Genomic DNA, 20,426 nt, shown 5'->3' with positions numbered 1-20,426 from the left:
AAGAATCTCAAATTTACAAAATAAGCATAGCATTAGCACCAGAATCTTTCTATAACTATGGCATTATTGTGTGTAATTTGTGTTTGCAGAGTGCTCCCCCCCCACCCCCGTGTTTCTGGCCATGGCAGCCTGCACCTGCGCATTGGGATGTGCTGACTGACCCCCTATTTTTTGCAGTTGTACTGAGCTGGAGGTATGAATGACTCCTGTTGGTCTTGCACCACTGACCAGCCTGTCTGCCCCATAAGCTAATTTTAATTAATGTACCGTATTTTTCGCCCTATAGGACGCACCGGCCCATAAGACGCACCTAGGTTTTTGGGGAGGAAAATAAGAAAAAAATTATTTTTAACCAAAAGGTGTGCTTTTGGTGGGTTTGGAACTAATGGTGGTCTGTGGGTGGCACTATTACTGGGGATCTGTGGCTGACGGACACTGTTATGGGGGGATCTGTGGATGACGGACACTGTTATGGGGGGGATCTGTGGATGACGGACACTGTTATGGGGGGATCTGTGGATGACGGACACTGTTATGGGGGGATCTGTGGATGACGGACACTGTTATGGGGGGATCTGTGGATGACGGACACTGTTATGGGGGGATCTGTGGATGACGGACACTGTTATGGGGGGATCTGTGGATGACGGACACTGTTATGGGGGGATCTGTGGATGACGGACACTGTTATGGGGGGATCTGTGGATGACGGACACTGTTATGGGGGATCTGTGGATGACGGACACTGTTATGGGGGGATCTGTGGATGACGGACACTGTTATGGGGGGGGATCTGTGGATGACGGACACTGTTATGGGGGGGATCTGTGGATGACTGACACACTGTGACAGGGGGGGATCTGTGGATGGCACTGTTACAGGGGGGGGGGATCTGTGGATAGCACTGTTACAGGGGGGATCTGTGGATGGCACTGTTACAGGGGGGATCTGTGGGTGGCACTGTTACATATGTGCCATCCACAGACCCCCCCACCCCATAACAGTGCCATCCACAGCCCCCCAGCCCATGACAGTGCCATCCACAGCCCCCCAGCCCATAACAGTGGCATCCACAGACCCCCCCCCCCCTTAACTGTGCCATCAGCTCGATCATCCAATAGAGCCCGCCGCCGCCGCCGCATGTATACTTATATTAATTGTCTTATTCAATTAAATTGCATTATATATGCCCCCTCTCTCCTATATTGCTAATCGAACCTTAAATCCTCATCCTAGGTGCTGTAATGCAGGCCGGGCGGCCGGCGCGTCACTCGCTGACGTCACTTGCCTGCGCCGCCTGCTTCATTCATAAAGTAGGCGGCGCAGGCACGTGACATCGGAGTTACGCTGCCGCCCGCCCAGCCTGCATTACGGCACCTAGGATGAGGATTTAAGGTTCGATTATCAATATAGGAGTGAGGGGGCATATCTAATACATTTTAATCGACTAAGACATTTAATATTAGTATACTGGAGCGGCGGGGCGGTGCTATACTACACTGATTGCACCGCCCCGCCGCTATTCCCGGCCCCCAGCTCCTCCTCCCAGTCCCTCCCCGGCCCCAGCTCACGCTACATCGCATCCAGCGATGTTAAATTGTCAGCATTCGCCCCATAAGACGCAGGGGCATTTCCCCCCGATTTTTTGGGGGGGAAAAGTGCGTCTTATGGGGCGAAAAATACGGTAAGTATAAAGCTGTAGCCTGCTCTTCCTGCACTCATTGAAAGCCATTTGGCGCCAGGAGAAGTATAGAGTGGGCTCGGCATGCATGTTGGTACCTGTATCCCTGGATTTAATGGAGGCGTTATGGCCCAAAAAATGGTAAAAGGCAGAGTGAACCCAGCATGCACGTGGAACCTGCACTCCCTGAATTTTATGGTAGCCATTATAGCACATAATAGGTAGTATTTAGTGTTAGGGTCCCGTCTTATAGAGATCACCTTGACCTTTGGCAGACGGGCCCAAATCATTTTGTACAAAATGTATTTACCAAGAATCTCAAATTTACTAAATAAGCATAGCATTAGCACCAGAATATTTTCTATAATTATAATTATGTATTATTGTACTTTATTTGTGTTTGCAGAATGCTGTTGCATTGTGTTTTTTTTCTTCCTACCTGGATACCGTCGCTTCCCAGGGTTAGGCTCTGATGCAATAAAGGGTAGAATAATGGTGGAGGTGGAGAAATAGTTAAGTCCAGACTTTTATAAAGTTCAACTTCTTTGCTTGAATCAACTTGCATCCATACAAGAAGTGGTGTGTCTTTTGGTTCCAGCAGGTTTTGGCATAAACTGGCAGGCAAACTAAAATATTCTGCTTTATCTCTCTGCTATGCTACACTTGGCGTTAGTCTAGTCGCTGGAATTTAGGGCTGTACCTAAAACCACATCCATGCAGTACACCTAAATCCACATCCATGCAGTACACCTAAATCCACATCCATACAGTGCACATGCCACAAACCCCAGATGAGCGGGGCTAGGTGGAAGAGTCTGAGGGTCTGGACCTCCAAAGATGGGAATGAGAATGATGGTACTGGGAGAATGACCTGGAAAGTGCATTGTGGGGAAAGAAGTATGTCAACTCTACCATCATGTCTATTGTCAGCTATGGGAGCTATGAGAAAAATGCAAGCCACCCTAAGAAATAGCAGCAAGGGAAGTGGTGTCAGATTGCTGAATCCAAGTTTCATGAGAGCCAGCTGGTTAAGATAATTAAAAAGAAAGAAGTCATGAATGTACAGGATTTTGTTGCACACTGACTCTAAATTTCAAAGCGCAAAGTTCAGAGAAGGAATGGAAGACATACAACAAATGTTGATTAGGTTCACAAGGTTTCTATGTGATATGAGAAGCAAGTTAAAATTAGCAGAAGCAGGTGCACCAGGATTAGAAAAGATGTCCGCCGAAGTTAAAAGAAAAAGAATATCAAGAAACAGCAAATAGTTCAGTGATTTTTGAGAGTGTGTTTTGTGCTTAACACTGGAAAATGGTGGGTTAAGTTGATTCAGGAAGGTGAATGGTGCATATGAGCTGTGCTTGGGTGAGTGAAAGAGAGAGGGACAATGTGGAGAAAATACGATGGCGGTGTAATAGGGAGGTGATTGTGGACGAAAGAAGTACATAATAAAATGGAACACATCGGAAGGAAATGCTATGCACAAATAAACATGCTGGACTAGTTGTATCATGAAAGTTACTAGGGATCAAACACTTTTGCAAAAATTGCATCAGCAGAGGATCTCAGACATACTGTATGTACTATGAATGAATGGTTGAATATTCAGCGATGGCAGCAGATGTACAGCAAGCAGAGGGTTAATAGCAGGATTCAAGATGAACATGTACCTGTATGATAAGAAGAGAAATGGCTGTTAGGTCCATGCCATGTTTAACTGTAAGGGTACTTTCACACTTGCGATAGAGGATTCCGGCAGGCAGTTCCGTTGCCGGATCTGGAAATCCGAATGCAAACTGATTGCATTTGTTTCCGGATCCGGATCCAGCTGACAAATGCATTGAAATACAGGATCCGTCTCTCCTGTATCACATTTTTAAAGGTCTGCTCATGTGCAGACTGGGAAACCGGATCCGGTTTTCCGGAACACTTGGTACCAGATCCGGCATTAATACATTTCAATGGAAATTAATACTGGATCCGGCATGTGTTCCGGAATTTTGGCTGGAGAAATATCATAAGAGGAACTGAACTGAAGACATCCTGATGCATAATGAACGGAATGCTTTCCATTCAGAATGCATTAAGATAAAACTGAAGCGTTTTTTTCCGGTATTGAGCCCTTAGGATGGAACTCAATACCGGAAAACTTTAACGCTAGTGTGAAAGTACCCTAAGATACTTTGCAATGAAGACCCTTCACCTAAGACGACCTCTGCCCACGTGCCAGCGCCAGCACTATGATGATATGTATTGTATGGTATGTAGCATGTGATACATTTTACCTTATCTTGGTGTGCAAATGGCTGTCTGTATGTGGTTGTACTGGAATGTACTCTGCTATCAGTCCTTAGTGGATATACCAGGGTGAGGTGTTATAGGGTCACATAACATTAGGCGGTTTCAGAAAGGGGCCGCCCTCATCAGGGTGCACACTTCTTTAGCTTCAAGGTCTAACACTAGGGAACACCAGTGTTTCTCATGCCCTCGGTTCAGCCTGTGTGTACATTTTCTCTAGTTTACCCCATCGGGCCAGAATGTAATGTCTGACTGTACTGCTTAAAGGGGTTCTCCGGACTTTTAATATTGATGACCTATCCTCACGATAGGTCATCAATATCAGATCGGCGGGGGTCCGACACCCAGCACCCCTCCTAATCAGCTGTATGAAGGGAAGTGTGCACGTGCCGCCTCCCGTCTCTCTTCCTGCTCGCTGCTGCTATGTCTGCATCTTGTGATAAAATTACTGCTCCTCACAATTGCAGGTTTGACTGGCACATATGACCTTCCATGTTGTTCCCCTATAATGTATCTATAGCCTTATTGTAATTGATCAAAATAAATGTTATATTTTAGGTTTAGTGCTAGTCATATATACTGGTGAATATAAGAAACTTTGCAATATATCTTATCAGAGAAAAATGCCTTTTTCTCCCTCTAGCTGCTCATTCTTCACCCCCTTGAGCACCAGTAGATGTGCTTTTCATCCATCAGCGCTCCTCCTGCGCAGACTTTGGCAGTCTTATAGGCCGCTTAACATTTTGAGGCATTCAGGATGTCCTCATTTTCCTCCCAGGCATTTGTGTCTTCATCTCTGTCTCCAGTGTTGACTCCTCTGGTCATTTGATAGTTCTTCTCCTGAGTGTGTTTACGCAGAGATTAGGTGTCACTTCCAAGAAGCCCATTTAGGTTTGATAGTTTTAGGCTAGAGTTAACGCCTGCAGTCAGAGTCTGGTATTCTGTTCTGGCACAGCAACAGAATACTTGAATCACTGGATCCGGGATATGCTGCACCCCTACGACTGCATGATATCTCACCTGGCAAAAAGACGGTATTCATGCCGGAATCTCGACAGACTCCATTATAGTGAACGGAATCCGTAGAGTTTCCGGCATGAATACCGTCATTTTGCCAGGTGAGATATCATGGCATGTAGCGGTATTTTGTGTTTTTTTTCTTGCTAGAACCTCTGCCTCAGAAGTGAACCCAACTAAGGGCTCATGCCCACGAACGCATTTTCTTTCCGTGTTCGTTCAGTTTTTTTTGCGGACCATATGTGGAACCATTCATTTCAATGCGTCTGCAAAAAAACCTGAAGTTACTCCGTGTGCATTCCATTTCCGTGTGTACGTTCCGCAAAAAAAAAATAGAACATGTCCTATTATTGTCCAGATTACGGACAAGGATAGGACTGTTCTATTAGGGGCCAGCTGTTCCGTTCCACAAAATACGGAATGCACACGGACATCATCCGTATTTTTTGCAGACCCGTTTTTTGCGGTTGCGTACATGAGCCCTAATGGTGAAGATAAAGCAGCGCAGGTAATTGCTGACGGAGGCGTGAGGTTGTCCATGTCCTCTACAAGGGCTAACTCTGCAGGCAATTATTGGGAATGAAATGCATGTTCCCAATAATTGCCTGTTTGTCAGGGGAGGTGAGAATTGCATTTACATGCAGCCATCATCTCCTCTGTATAGGAACAGGAGATCTCTACTGCAATCTCTCATCCCCATAGGGATTCATTCCTTCTGGGCAGCAGACCCTCTTCACACAAGATGATCTACTACCCAGAAATGATGATGTGGCTGCATCAGCGACACTTTCACGCAATCATCAGGTTATCGACAGTACTTTTACACAGGGCAATTATCAGGATTGAGCATTGATACGAACGTTCATTTCTGCTAATCAGACCAATAATCATACAGTGTCATGGGGCCAGTAGTGCACCTTCAATGGAGGCAGGTGGCTATGGGGTCTGGGGGAGGAGGGCCCGATGCTGAACAACTCCTTCATTTTCCGATATGAAAACTCAGCATTTTCAGACAATAGCCACTAGGGGGAGCTCAATGCAAACAGAACAATACAACTTTTAATTCAGTCAATTGTATGAATACTTAGGGACTGAGCTCCACCTAGTGGCTGAATTTTTCCCAGTTTTCTGATGAATACATTGATAAATATGGAGTTCAGAATAAGCACCTGTTCCACTTTACTGATATAGAATTTGGATAAAGTGGGTGAGGCCGAGGGTGACTTTATTACAACTTTTTTTAATGGATTTTTTTTATAATTAAATAAACAAAAACATAAATTCATCAGTAAATAAAAACTGTGATAAACAAATGTCTTTGTGTTGCCTTAAAGGGGTTGTCCGAGTTATTTTTTTGTTCTATGTTCCTAACTAGGCAAATGTAACAGCTTTCCAATTCACTCCCTTTATCTCCAGTGGCTGGTTTCTCAGATTTGACAGAGGGTCACATGACCTGTGATGTCAGCGTCTCTCCCTGCTCTGATAAAGGTCGTTTACAAGCCTGTAAACGAGACATCACTGTGCTGGCCACGCCCCCTTCACTGCCGTCTGCTCTCTGCTAGGATTCTTAACCCCTTCAGCTGCACAGCTCTGCAGGCAGTGACAATGCTGGGCACTGGAGCTGACATACTAGAGAGAGCATTGCACAAGAAGGTAGGGGGAAGATCCTGTGTGTATTAGCAGTGTCATTATACAGGTGGGATATGAAGTTCTACACTTACAAGTTTCTGTTGATTCTGCCAGCACTCAGGGCAGCTCTTGTATCCACTCCCTTAGCAGTGTCATTATACAGCTGGGACTTGTAGTTATACACATACAACATGCTGCAGAGTCTCCCAGCAGTTAGACATGTCACTCAGGGCAGCTCTTGTATCCACTCCCTTAGCAGTGTCATTATACAGCTGGGACTTGTAGTTCTACACATACAACATGCTGCAGAGTCTCCCAGCAGGCAGACATGTCACTCAGGGCAGCTCTTGTATCCACTCCCTTAGCAGAGCGGGGGAGGGGCAGAGATTGTTTTTATTGCATGTAAACAAACGGCCAGAAAAGAACCAGGGAAATGAGGAAATATATATATATTTTTTGCATAAAACTTGCTTAGCTCAGTTATATATCAGATTTTCAGTGCTATATATTTTTTTTCATAACTCTGACAACCCCTTTAACTTTTATTTTTTCTAGGGTTCAAGTTGAAGTTTTCATTCTTACAATTTTTGAGAACATACACTTTTTGATCTTTTTATTCCATTATGTGATCATTTTATAGTAAGAGTTGTTAGAAGTGCTGTGATCCCAATCCTGTGTAGCTTTTATTTTTTGTTTTTTTACATATAAAGCCTATTGTAAGAGAAAAACATTGCAATATTGTACGTGGAAATTTTTTTAAAGAAAATTTATTTCCACAATTTTTTTTTTTTACATAAAGGCGACTTGAACGCATGTGATTATTTGATTACTTACATAATACACTTACATAGAGTCTGTCAAAAGCAGCTGAAAGATATGTCCTACATGCAGGACTTTTTCTCTACGAAAATGGCAGAATCCCGAACGGACCCCAAACAGACCTCGTTATAGTCAGTGGTATCTGTTTGGCTCCATTCGTGTCAGTTATATGCCGCCTCTGGCACTTCCATGGTGTGAACTCACCCTTAGAGCTCATTCAGACGGCCGTGAGTGTTTTTCGGTCTGCAAATAGCGGATCCACAAAACCCGGATACCGGCACTTGTGCGTTCCGCATTTTGCGGAATGCACACGGCCAGCCCTATACAGAAAATTACTATTCCGTTCCGCGGCCCCACAAAAAATATAGAGCATGTCCTATTCTTATCCGCAGTGCGTGCGTGCCGTCTCCCCTCTCTCTTCCTGCTCGCTGCTGCTATTTCTATGGCGAGCAGGAAGAGAGGAGGGAGACGGCACGCACACTGCATGCGCCTTCCCTTCATACGGCTGATCATCTAATGTGTATGGGGGGAGGGGGCTTTCTGACTCTCTGACTACATAAAAAAAATCAGTAATCCATTAATGATATTTTAAAAATGTTATAAAAATTTGATTTTTTTTTTTAAGTATACAAAAAACTCAAAATGCAATTAATTAACCTAAAATAATTTTTTTATTGGGTATACTTTACAGAAAAAAACCACACACATCTGACCATAACAACCGGGATAATTCATTTATTAGGGTAATCAGTGTAAAAAGGGAAAGGTGCAAAAAACAAAGGAAAAAAAAAAAACAATGTCAGAAACTGCTGCTTCCTGTTCTCACACCACAAAAATTGACATAAATTACACAGTAATTTGCATGTACCAGTGAAAGAAAAAAATGATTAGCCCCTATCACATATGTGTTTCTCTTTTCCGGTATTGAGATCCGGCACAGGATCTGAATACCGGAGGAAAACTCTTCCGTTTTATCTTGGACACAATAGAAAACGGATCCGCCCCCCATTGACTTCCAATGGTTTTGATGCCGGATCCGTCTTGGCTATTGTAAAGATAATACAACCGGATCCGTTCATAACTAATGCAGCCGGTTGTATTATCGATAATGGATGCGTCTTCGCTGATCCCTGCCGGATCATGGAAAAACGCTAGTGTGAAAGTAGCCTTTGTGTGTGGAGGGGTTGTCCAGCCAGTAGAAAATCAGAAAGGTTTTAAATTGTGATATTCAATGATCTCCCACAGCTCCTGTTCCCACAGTTTCCAGTTCTCCACTGGTCTCCATTTCCTGATCCCTCTTGACACGCAGGAAATGACTGCTCAGCCAATCAACCGTTGCACCAGTGACCAGTCACAGCCAGCGATTGGCTGAAAGGTCATTTCCTGTGTGTCGAAAGGGAACAGGAAGTGGGGACAGAAAGTATTGAAACAGGATCGGGGCGATCAGTGATTATCACATCTTTTTGGTCATTCTAACTCCTTCAAGGGGTTTAAGGGAACGTTTCTGTAGATGAGTATGTCTGGTATTATTATATTACCTTTACCTCTTATGTATTCTGCTATATTTATATATCAGACATGGAAGCAATCGTAGTAAGTAATACAGATATTAGACAGATGTAACTGGGGTGACTCCAGAGAGGTCCAACGCTGCTTGATAGGGTGGTGTTCATTGGGGGCTTTTCGGACAGAGGCTCTTCTGCCATTCCTATGCCAACGTTTCCATATGGGGTGGTCTGGTTAGTGGTATTCACTGAGCCAGTAGTGGTCAAAGGCTTTTCTGCCATTCCTATGTCACCAGCATGTGAAGCGTTCATCGTTCCTATCAAGATAACAACAGGAGAGAATAATGTCAGACATGACCCAAATCCTGACCCCTCGTGGCACGTGCTAAATCCAGTGACCCACTGCCGGCTTTCTTAGGGATACTGATAACAGTAAACCGGAGATAATCTAACCCTCGCCATTTGTCAGTCTACAGCAGGGTGCACAACCTGCGGCCCGTGACCCGCATGCGGCCCCCAGAGCCATGGTTTGCGGCCCCCGTCCTGCTGGGCAGAAACACAGTTGACCGTGCCATCTGCCTGCAGCGCCGCACAATTGCAGGGTTACAGCTCCTGCCCTTGCAGTGTATCAGGAGCAGGATGGGTCCCCGGTTGTCAGAGACAGCGGGGGAGCCGAGGAGAAGGCAGAGGCGGTGTAACAGCGCTTCTGCCTTCTTCTTTGATCGGTGAAAGGCGCACTGAGCAGTTTAGACCCGGCAATCACGTGATCACCGGGTGTCAGAGGAGTACAGACCCTCACCAGCACTGCCCTGTACAAAGCCTCGCCAGGAAGCTGGTTTTCCCTGTAACTGGGGCTCCTTTGGATGATCCAGTTACAGTGGAAATAGTGCAAAAAAAAATATGTGTCCTCATAGGTCTTTTATGGACCTTTTGGGGACAAATTATGTGGCAAATACTGTATATATAAAAAGTTTAAAATAAAATAGAATAAATTAAAAACACAATAAAAAAAATATATTTAAAAAAATAAGAAAATTTTTGCAAAAAGATGTCAAATAAAGGAATAAAATACAAGTTAAACGAAACAATAAAGCGAACAAATATATTTTAAAAATAAATAATAAAGTGATGATAAAAAAATACAAAATAAATAAAATACAAATACACATACAAATATGTGTAAAATAAAAAGTCAGTGTCCCCCAAAGGTCTTTTTGTAGCAGAAATATTATTAAAAAAATAAGTTACAAAAAAGAAAAATTTTTAAAATATATAAAAGAAAAAAACACCCACATCAACCAAAACTATTACAATTATCACCCCATTCATGGGAAACTATACATATTGTATAATACAACACATATAGGGAAGTAATTATAATAATTTGCATATTTTAATAATGAGCTATAGTTTGAAAAAAAATCCCCTAATAAAACTAAAAAAATATTTAAAAAATCCCTCCTGTCATGTAATAAAAAGCTGCAAAAGTTATTTTGGTAGTCCAACAAATAAAAAAGTTACAAGTGATCGATCCATGTGCGCTAAATCACAAAAAAGTGACTGGTCATTAAGGCCTTTTTTTTAGGCCTGGTCATTAAAGGGTTAACCAACGAGTGCTTTCCCGGCTAGTAAGGCCTCATACACACGACCGTATCGTGTTTTTGGTCTGCAAAACACAGATGCCAGCCATGTGTGTTCTGCATTTTGCGGAACGGAGTAACAGGAGTGCTGTCCGCATCTTTTGCGGCCCCGTTGAAGTGAATGGGTCTGCATCCAAACCACAAAAAATGCGTCTAAAACAATGGCCGTGTGCGTGAGCCCTCAGGGAAAACGCTTACTGGGTATTGCAGGGCACCTACAGTATAACTGGGGGGCAGGAGGCGGTAAGAACCAGTGAGCGCCGTCCTCTGCAGGGAAGGAAAGGCTCATTGGCAGAAAGGAAACGTCGCCACTTAAAGGGGTCTCCCAGTAAAAATTATTTTTAGCAAGTTCCTGCAGCACGGTCTCCGAAATAGAAGATTCCTACTTTCCTGCTCCGAGCTGCTCTCGCTGTCTCCATCTTCCGCTCCCGGAGAACCTCTGCAGCAAATGACTGACTTCAGCGGTGAAGCGCTGCTTGCGGCCTCATCACCACTGAGGCCAGGCTTCGGCTGGAGAGGTACAAGTGACTATGCTCAGAGCCAGCGCCGGAACCAGAAGATGGAGACGGCAGGGAGCAGGAGAGTATGGATCTTCTGTTTCAGGGCCATGCTGCGGGAACGTGTTAAATTTTTTTTTTTACCGGGAAATCCCTACATTCCTATTACACTGCACGATATCGGGGACAATTACTGGAAACAAGTCTTCATGTAACGCTCATTCCTGATATCTGTCCGGTATAATCGTACCGCCGATCAGCTGATAAACAGGGAATCGGCTGATTTGCATATTTTATCAGGATGAAAGATGTACGATAATTGTGAGCACATCTCACCGTGTAATCAGGAACGTGTTACCGATAATCAATAGAACTGAATGAAAAAACAATGACGAGCACTGATTAACTTCTTTTTTTTTTGCGGCCCCTTAAAATAGAGTGATGTGACAATGTGGCCCCTAGACCAAAAAAGGTTGTGCACCCCTGGGGTGCAGGAGTCATGACACAAAAAGTCTAGTGGAGTTTAAGAGTTAATGTAATGTTTCCATTTCTAGTACTTTCAGACAGGACAGAGGAGGGGGAGGCTGCTGCTGCGGCCAGCTGTCTTACAGCCAGATGCAGGAGGCACACGGCTGATCTCCAGGGATGCAGAGAGATTTCTTCATATTTTTCTCAGTTTGTTTAGGTGAATACATTTTGGGATACTTTTTAATTTTGTTTTGTGAATTTATGTTTATTGTCTCTGGAGGACCCAGCACCTCCATACATTATGCTCTTCTCTTTGCCTAAAAAAAGCCAGTTAGTATTTTAGGCAGGTGTTAGAAATTTGTGTCTATTATTAATGGAGTATTTGTCCATGCCCTGACTCTTGTTCTGATTCCTGTCTAGATTTCCTTCCTGGGCACTGAAATCAAACATGTCTGATCTGTCGTCAGTGGAGAGTCAGGACACTTGGTTGGTTCACAAGACGTTCATCGAACATGTATGGGCACCTCCTGTTCATCACTGACCCAACCTGCCAGACTCCTGATTAGTGATGAGCGGCAGGAGTCATATTCGAATTCGCGATATTTCGCAAATATTTTGTAGAATATTCGTCATATTTAGCGATTTTTTTACTCGAAAAATCGGCAAGGTAATGATCGTATAATATGCAAACTTTTGTAATGCAAATTTTATTGCGAATTTTTCAACTTACAACTATTAGCCGAAGAAGATTATAGCACTATATTCGCTAAATTGCTATAACTTTGTTTTTTCGAATATTCGTAATATTCTAAAACAAGAATATATAGCGAATATTCGAAAAAAATGAATATAGAGCAATTTAGCTAATATAGTGCTATAATCTTTTTTTTTAATAGTTGTAATTTTTTTCCAATCTGAACTTCAGATGAGAAAAAAATTGCAACTATTAGACAAAGAAGATTATAGCACTATATTAGCTAAATTGCTCTATATTAGTTTTTTTTCGAATATTCGCTATATATTCTTGTTTTAGAATATTACGAATATTCGAAAAAACAAAGTTATAGCAATTTAGCGAATATAGTGCTATAATCTTCTTTTTTATAGTTGTAATTTTTTTCCAATCTGGACTTCAGATGAGAAAAAAATTACAACTATTAGACAAAGAAGATTATAGCGCTTCTGAGACCCATATTAAACAATATGGGTCCCAGAACAGATCCCTGAGGTACCCCACTGGTAACTAAATTGCTCTATATTCGTTTTTTTTCCCGAATATTCGCTATATTGCTATATATTCTTGTTTTAGAATATTACAAATATTCCAAAAAAACGAAGTTATAGCAATATAGCGAATATAAAAAAAAATGAATATAGAGCAATTTAGCTAATATAGTGCCATAATCTTCCTTGTCTAATAGTTGTAAGTTGAAAAATTCGCTATTACAAAAATTCGCATTACGAAAATTCGCAAACAACACTACTCCTAAAGTCAAATATACTGCAGCCTTCTCATTGGCCCACAAGCTAGAGGCAGGGAGGGATCATGTGTACTGATTAAAAAAAAAAATCGAATATTCAAAATTACGAATATATATCACTATATTCAAAATATTCGCAAATTTTTGAAGTACCTATATTTGCGATAAAAATAAAAAATTTAAATATTCGTGATCAACACTACTCCTGATCTCATCTACCTTTCTGCTGCCAACTACATGGCATAAATCCTGAGATCATATGACTACATGCTGCCAGCTCCCTGCCATGACAACTGATGCATCTGCCTTTCTATTGCCAGCTACCTGCTGTGACTGCTGGGGGCTGCCTGCTCACTAAAACTATCTGCCATATTGTATGCCACAACTATCTACTGAGCTAATGATGCAGGGGGAGAAACACAACTGGATCGCACATCCACAATGCTATGCTTTGATCTAACTCGCTTCTCAGCGCTATAATAAAGTGTACAGCCCCCATACTACATACTGTACAAGAGGCATTATGCCTGCTCACTAAAGCTATGTGCCATATCTATTGGGCTCACCTAAGTGTTCACTTCCAATTGTATGCCACAACTATCTACCGAGCTAATCTGTTGTCTATTGCCAGCTACCTGCTGTGACTGCTGGGGGCTGCCTGCTCACTAAAGCTATGTGCCATATCTATTGGGCTCACCTAAGTGTTCACTTCCAATTGTATGCCACAACTATCTACCGAGCTAATCTGTTGTCTATTGCCAGGTACATTTACTGGGGTCAGTCCACTGCAATGTGCCACCACACCTGCCCAGTACATTGACATGCCATCTACTGGGCTCAGCTACTTGTTTACTTCTAGCTACATGCCGTGTCTACTAGACTGCCTACCATCCCACCATGGTGGCATGGCTCTCGGGTTCCCACCTTCTGTGCAGCATGGCAAGAGGTCACCATGGCTGCATTGAAGGAAATCTAGACAGTAATGAGAAAATCTCTCTGTATCAGCTATGTGCCCTCTCCTCCTCCTCCTCCTCCTCACTATCCGAGGTCCAGAGATATTCCTGTCCTTAGCCAATAATTGGAGGACTGTGGACAGAAATAATCAGATCCGAGTCTGCTTCCCTATCATTTACTTGTAATCCTCCATAACCAGCTGCCAACCTCCTTGTGACACTAATTATGGCATTTAACCTGGAAAATTATTCTCATAACATTGGGAGTGGCAGAAAGTGGGTGCAGTCATGGCACAAGGACATGATACTTTACAAAACGAGACTGTTACGGATGACTAAATAGTGTCCTATAGGAAAGAGCTCCCTCTGCTGGTTAGTATATCTCACTACACCAGGTGCTGATGGATCACCCTTAAAGGGGTTGTGTCACTTTAAGCCCTATAAAGCAGGCTTTAGCTCAGGGATGGCCAACCTGCGGCCCTCCAGCTGTTGTAACACTACAACTCCCAGCATGCCCAGACTGTGTACAACAGGCATGCTCAACCTGCGGACCTCCAGCTGTTGCAAAACTACAACTCCCATCAGTCCCGGACAGCCTACAGCTATCAGCCTACAGAAGGGCATGGTGGGAATTGTAGTTTTACAACAGCTGGAGAGCTGCAGGTTGGCCATCCCTGCTTTAGCTGAATCATGCTGGAGGATGGTGGGACAGATCTCAAAATCGGTGGCAACAGGGGAAGCTAAACTTTGCAGGATGCATGGCACCAAGATCCCAAGCAAAAATGTAAACATGGAAAACTCATGTTTTTTGCCAGTGAAGAAATTAAAGGGGTCATCCAAGATTAGAAACACTTTCTTGCTTTCTTCCAGAGACAGCACCACCCCTGTCCGCAGGTTGTGTGCAGTACTGCAGCTCAGTCTCATTCACAGCTGGGCTGCACTGGCAGATACTGTATGACCCATGAGTGGCGCTGTTCCTGGAAGAAAGCAGACATGCTTTAAACATTTAATGCCACCCTTTACCATTTCCTGGGTGTACAGATGTTGTCCTTTGGGTCCCAGTTTCGGTCGTTGAAGACGGCTGGGGAAAGTAACACCAAATAGCTCCATTGATACTTGAGTCAAAGCAGCATCCGCTCCCCACACAACTCTCCATGGTTATGCCCGGTTGGCCGCAGTCTTTCCTCTCTTTCGGCTGCACGGTGCACTGGGCATCAGCTTGAAAAACGTTACAATGAAAATATTACAATGTAGCAATTTCATCATTTCTGTATTTACTGTATAGACAACGGAATAGGGGGGGGGGGGGGTGACGTAGTGAAACACCCGTACAATACCCATGCAGTAAAGTATACTCACCCAACTGGGCCACAGAGATGACGGTGAATGTGAGGACTAATAGCGCCCGCAGAGACATTGTTATACTGGTAACCTAAAAGAAAAATGCATCAAAAACGTAGGAAACTGGCGATCTAATGACAGGAGGAGACCAGAGAGGTGTCACCTCTCCTCACAGGTCTGTTTTAGTACATTTTCCCTCTGATATTCCTCTTGGAAATGTTTACATACATTGGCTATTCCCATTCATCATACTTGTTAGCAAGACCAAACACCGAAGAGGTCGTTCTCAGATCTAAATGTACTCAGGAAAAGGTTTTATCCCAAAATGAGTAACGTAGAAATACAGTGGTATCACATTAAGGGCTCATGCACACGACAGTGTGTATTTTGCGGTCCGCAAAAAACAGATCCGCCAAAAATACATATGACGTCCATGTGCATTCCATATGTTGTGGAAGGGAACAGCCGGCCCCTAATAGAACAGTCCTATCCTTGTAATGCGGACAATAATAGGACATGTTCTATTTTTTTGTGCAATGGACATACGGAAACGGAATGCACACGGAGTAACTTTGTTTTTTGGCGGGGACCAATTTAAACGAATGGTTTCGCATACGGTCCTGAAGAAAAATGGAATGGACATGGAAAGAAAATACGTCAGTGTGCAAGAGCCCTAAGGGGCTCACTCTTCCCCCTTTTGAATCCTTGATTAGCCATTAACCCCTTAAGGACGCAGCCAAGTTTGGTACTTAAAGGAGTATTCCGGCCCGACGGATAGGGGATAACTATCAGAGTCCTACTGCTTAGGTCCCCCACAATCATGAGGAAGAGTACTCTGTCCCCCGCGGAGCACCATGAAATGTACAGAGCAGCAGGTCGAGCATGCTCACTGCCCTCCGTTCCAGAGAGAGCGGAGTACAGAGCTGCTACACTATTTCCAGAACTTCGATAGAAATGAACGGAACGGCAATTTGCATGCACGACCTGCTGCTCAGCTCATTTCAGTGCCCTTTGAGGGATACAGGGGTCCCATTCTCGTGAGGGTCCCACCAATCTAATAATTATCCCTTGGATAGAGAATCATTTTAAAAGTCAGAATACCCCTTTAAAGCCTTATTCACACGTCCGTGTCCGTGCTTAAATCCATGAGAAGGTGGTCAGTGTTGCCTTCGTGAAGATGTCCGTAAAGGAATCCGTGTTGGGTTCGTGTGTCCGTTTTTTGCTGTCCATGTGTCATCATCTGTGTTTCCCTGACACTGCACAGCTGAAACATATCTGTGAAACACGGATGAAACATGGATGGCATCCGTGGCTTTCCCGGACCCATAGACTATAATAGACGTGATGGATCCGTGAACACAAAAAACACAAAATAGAGCCATGCATCCATGCTAAAAAAAAAAACTGACCCACGGACCGCGCTGAAACACTGATGTGTCAATGAGGCTTAATGCTCTGCAATTTTTAATTTTTCGTTCTCCACTTCCACAAAATCCAGAATTTTTTCCATTTTTCCATTGATATAGCCTTAAGGAGGGCTTGGTTTATGTGGGGAGATTTGTGTTAATGGTACAATTTTGAGGAACCTCTATTGTATTGTATAACTTTAAAAACATTTTTTTGGGGTGCGTGACAGTGTAAAAAACTTAATTCCGCCAGTGTTTTTAGAGTTTTGTTTAATGAAAAAGCTCTTTAAATATATATATATATATATATATATATATATTCTGTCCAGCATAACTTTTTGTTAAGGTCAGCATGTTTTGGGGCTGGTTGAGGGGTCATCAGGGTTTGGGGCTCGTGGAGAGAACATTATGATTTGGGGTGGGTGGAGGGGCATCATTCATTGGAACTGAAGGAGGGGGCATCATAGTTTATGGCTGGTGGAGAGGGCATTATAGCCGGTGAAGAGGCATCAGAGTTTGGGGCTGGTAGAGGAGACTCCATGGTTTGAGGCTCATGGAAAGGGCATTATAGCTGGAGACTTGCGGAGGGGTCTTCATGCTTTGGGGCTGGTAGAGGAGGCATTATGGTTTACAGCTGGTGGAGGGGGCATTATGGTTTGAAGTTTGTGAAGAGGTCATCAGGGTTTGGGTGGAGGGGGCATCGTGGTTTGGGGTGAGTGGAAGGGCATGATGGTTTGGGGTGGCTGGAGGAGGCATTATTGTTTGGGGCTGGTGGATGGGGCATCATGGTTTGGGGCTGATGGAGGGGGCATCACAGCTTAGGACTGGCTGAGGGGGCATCATGGTTTAGGGCAGCTGGAGGGGACATCATGGTTTAGGGCTGGTAAAGAAGACATCATGGTTTGAGTCAGGTGGAAGACATGGTTGGAGACTTGTGGAGGGGTCTTCATACTTTGTGGCTGGTGGAGAAGTCATCAGGGTTTGGGGCCGGTGGAGGGGACATCATAGTTTAAGACTGTTGAAAAAGCCATTATGGTTGGGGGGGGTCATCATGCTTTGGGGCTACTGGAGGGAGGAGTATCATGGTTTGGGGTGGATGGAGGGGCATCATTCATTGGAACTGGTGGAGGGGGTATTATGATTTATGCTGGTGGAGAGTGAATTATGGTTTGAGGTTGGTGAAGAGGTCATCAGTGTGTGTGGCTGGTGGAGGAAGCATCATGGTGTATGCTAGTGTAGGGGACATCCTAGTTTGATGCTTGTGGAGGAGGCATCATGGTTTGTGGCTGGTGGAGGTGACATCATGGTTTAGGGCAGTTGGAGGGGGCATCATGGATTGGTGCTGGTGGAGACGTCATCATTGTTTGGGAAATGGTAGAGGTGGAAACACGGTTTTGGTGCTTTGCTGAGTAAGAGTATGGGGACGCCTTGCAATTATTGATGTAACAATGCAATCTACGGTGAATCAGAATATTTTACAATACAATATAAGAGCTGCGCCCATGACCTCAAGCTGAAGGTATGCTGAAATTGTCCCATAGCAGACACATAAGTCAACTGAAGAATAGCGGAAAAAGAAGATGTGTCTTTTGCAATAGCCAAGTGACTGTCCTGACCTCAACCCTAGGGCGATACTGTGCACACAAAGCATCCTAAAAATGCTGATGAACTGATGCACATTTGATTGGAGGAATGGTCTAAAATTCCTCCTCAACATTGTGCAGATCTTATTTTCAGCTAGAGGAAACATTTGGTGGAGGTGACAAGAGAATGTAGCACATGTGAGGAGCGCCTGGTCCTCGGCTTCATCTAGGGTTATGTCATAGAAGAAGTCAGGACTAAAAGACAGAACTCTGGGCATTACAAGAAGGGCTGGTTTTAGGGGTAACAATCTGAATCCCCATTTCATTTCAGGGGGTCTTTGAAGACAGGAATCTCTAGAAAAATCTAAAACCACCAGTATTTTTTAGGGGTGTATGGTGGTATTATTTGGGAATTGATTTGCATTATTATGTAGGTGCTTATTGCAGTATTATGTTGGCTCTATAATGCAGTATTATGTGAGCTCTGAGTCTGTACGGAACATTTGTGTGGGCTCTATACAGAATGTGTATGTGGGCTTTATAAGGCAGTATTATATGGGCTCTATATGGCAGTTTTATGTTGGCTTTATAAGGCAGCGTTATATGGGCTTAATATAGAAGAATTATATAGGCAGTATTATATGGGCTCTATGCAGAATTTTTATGTGGGCTCTTTAAGGCAGTATTATATTGATTCTATGCAGAATTTTTATGTAGGCTCTATAAGGCAGTATTATATGGGCTATGGGCTCTATATGGCAATATTATGTTGGCCTTATAAGGCAGCGTTATATGCGTTCAATATAGCAGAATTATATAGGCAGTATTATATGGGCTCTATACAAAATTGTTATGTGGGCTCTATAAGGCAGTATTATGTGGGCTCTATACAGAATTTTTATGTGGGCTGTATAAGGAAGAATTATATGGGCTCTATATGGCAGTATTATGCTGGCTTTACAAGGTAGCCTTATATGGGCTCAATATAGCAGAATTATTTGGGCACTATAAAGCAGTATTAAGTGGCTCTGTATAGAACTGCAGTATTATATGGGATCTATAAATGGCATCAATATGTGGGTTCTATAAGGCAGACTTACAGTATGTGGGCTCCATAAGGAAGTATTATGTGGGCTCTGTATGGCAGTATTATGTGGGCTCTATATGGCAGTCATGTGGGATCTGTAAGGCGGCATTATATGAGCTCTATATAGCAGCATTTTGTGGGCTCTATATGGCAGTATTATGTGGCTATTTAAGGAAGTAATATTTGGATGATGCTTATTATTTGGTCAATATATGGCAGTGTCATGATGCCTGTATATAACAGTATTATCTTGGCACTACATGGCGGTATTATGTGGGCTATAATTATGTGAAAAACTGTCTTAAAATAGCAAACTGGGGTTTAATTTGCTTGTCGACCAAGGCCCCAGCTTTTCAATGTGTCCCTGAATACAAATATATATATATGAATATCAAAGAATAGAAAACATACCTCCAGCTCTCACAGGTGTTTCTTCTTGGGTGTTCGTCTTATTATGATGAGTTGACACTCGGAACCAGATAAGAAGATGTCTTATTAATTTATGACACTAGGATCCATCTGCATATAATGGCAGAAATGAATACAGACAATATCTTATAACGCTGGGTGATGGCTATCCACGCCTTGCTGATTATTGCCAGTAAAACCTGTTTCCATTGAAACGCGTCCATATTACAACACAGCGAGAGAGATTGCAGAATTAATGATGGGTTTAAGAGCTCAGATAGATACTGGGTTGTGGAAGGAACCCTCAGCTGGCCTACGGTGTCTATGGCCAACCGTGTCTGTGAAGGACACATGGAGGAAAGGGGGCGTTTGGTCTCGGGTCTGAATTAATTTAGGGGTCTGGTCCAACTGAATTAATTTAGGGAGTCGGGGTCTGAAATAATTTTGGGGTCTAGTTTTGAGTCCGACATTATTTTTGGGTATGTTTCGCGGTCTAAAATAATTTTGGGGTGTGGTCTGATGGTCTGATTTAATTTTGAGGTCTGATTCTGTTTCTGCTCTGGTCTAGGGTCTGAAATAGTTTTGTTGGGTCTGTACTAATTTTTTTTTTATT

General features: G+C 43.3%; 1 protein-coding gene across 1 annotated transcript; it reads right to left on the bottom strand.

Moving 5' to 3' along the window:
* Positions 1-8,164: 8,164 nt before the first annotated feature.
* Positions 8,165-19,947, bottom strand: LOC122930358 (integumentary mucin A.1-like). The gene is made up of 4 exons (XM_044283697.1): positions 19,817-19,947; positions 15,348-15,420; positions 15,012-15,206; positions 8,165-9,266 (listed from the first exon to the last, which is right to left on the bottom strand). The coding sequence occupies exons 2-4, from the start codon at positions 15,403-15,405 to the stop codon at positions 9,010-9,012; spliced, it is 510 nt and encodes a 169-aa protein (XP_044139632.1). The 5' UTR covers positions 15,406-15,420; positions 19,817-19,947; the 3' UTR covers positions 8,165-9,009.
* Between the last annotated feature and the right edge of the window lie 479 nt (positions 19,948-20,426).

The sequence above is a fragment of the Bufo gargarizans genome, chromosome 3 (assembly GCF_014858855.1).
Source record: "Bufo gargarizans isolate SCDJY-AF-19 chromosome 3, ASM1485885v1, whole genome shotgun sequence".
Taxonomy (NCBI): domain Eukaryota; kingdom Metazoa; phylum Chordata; class Amphibia; order Anura; family Bufonidae; genus Bufo; species Bufo gargarizans.
The sequence above is the reverse complement of the archived record's forward strand: the minus strand, read 5'-3'. Positions and strand labels throughout refer to the sequence as shown.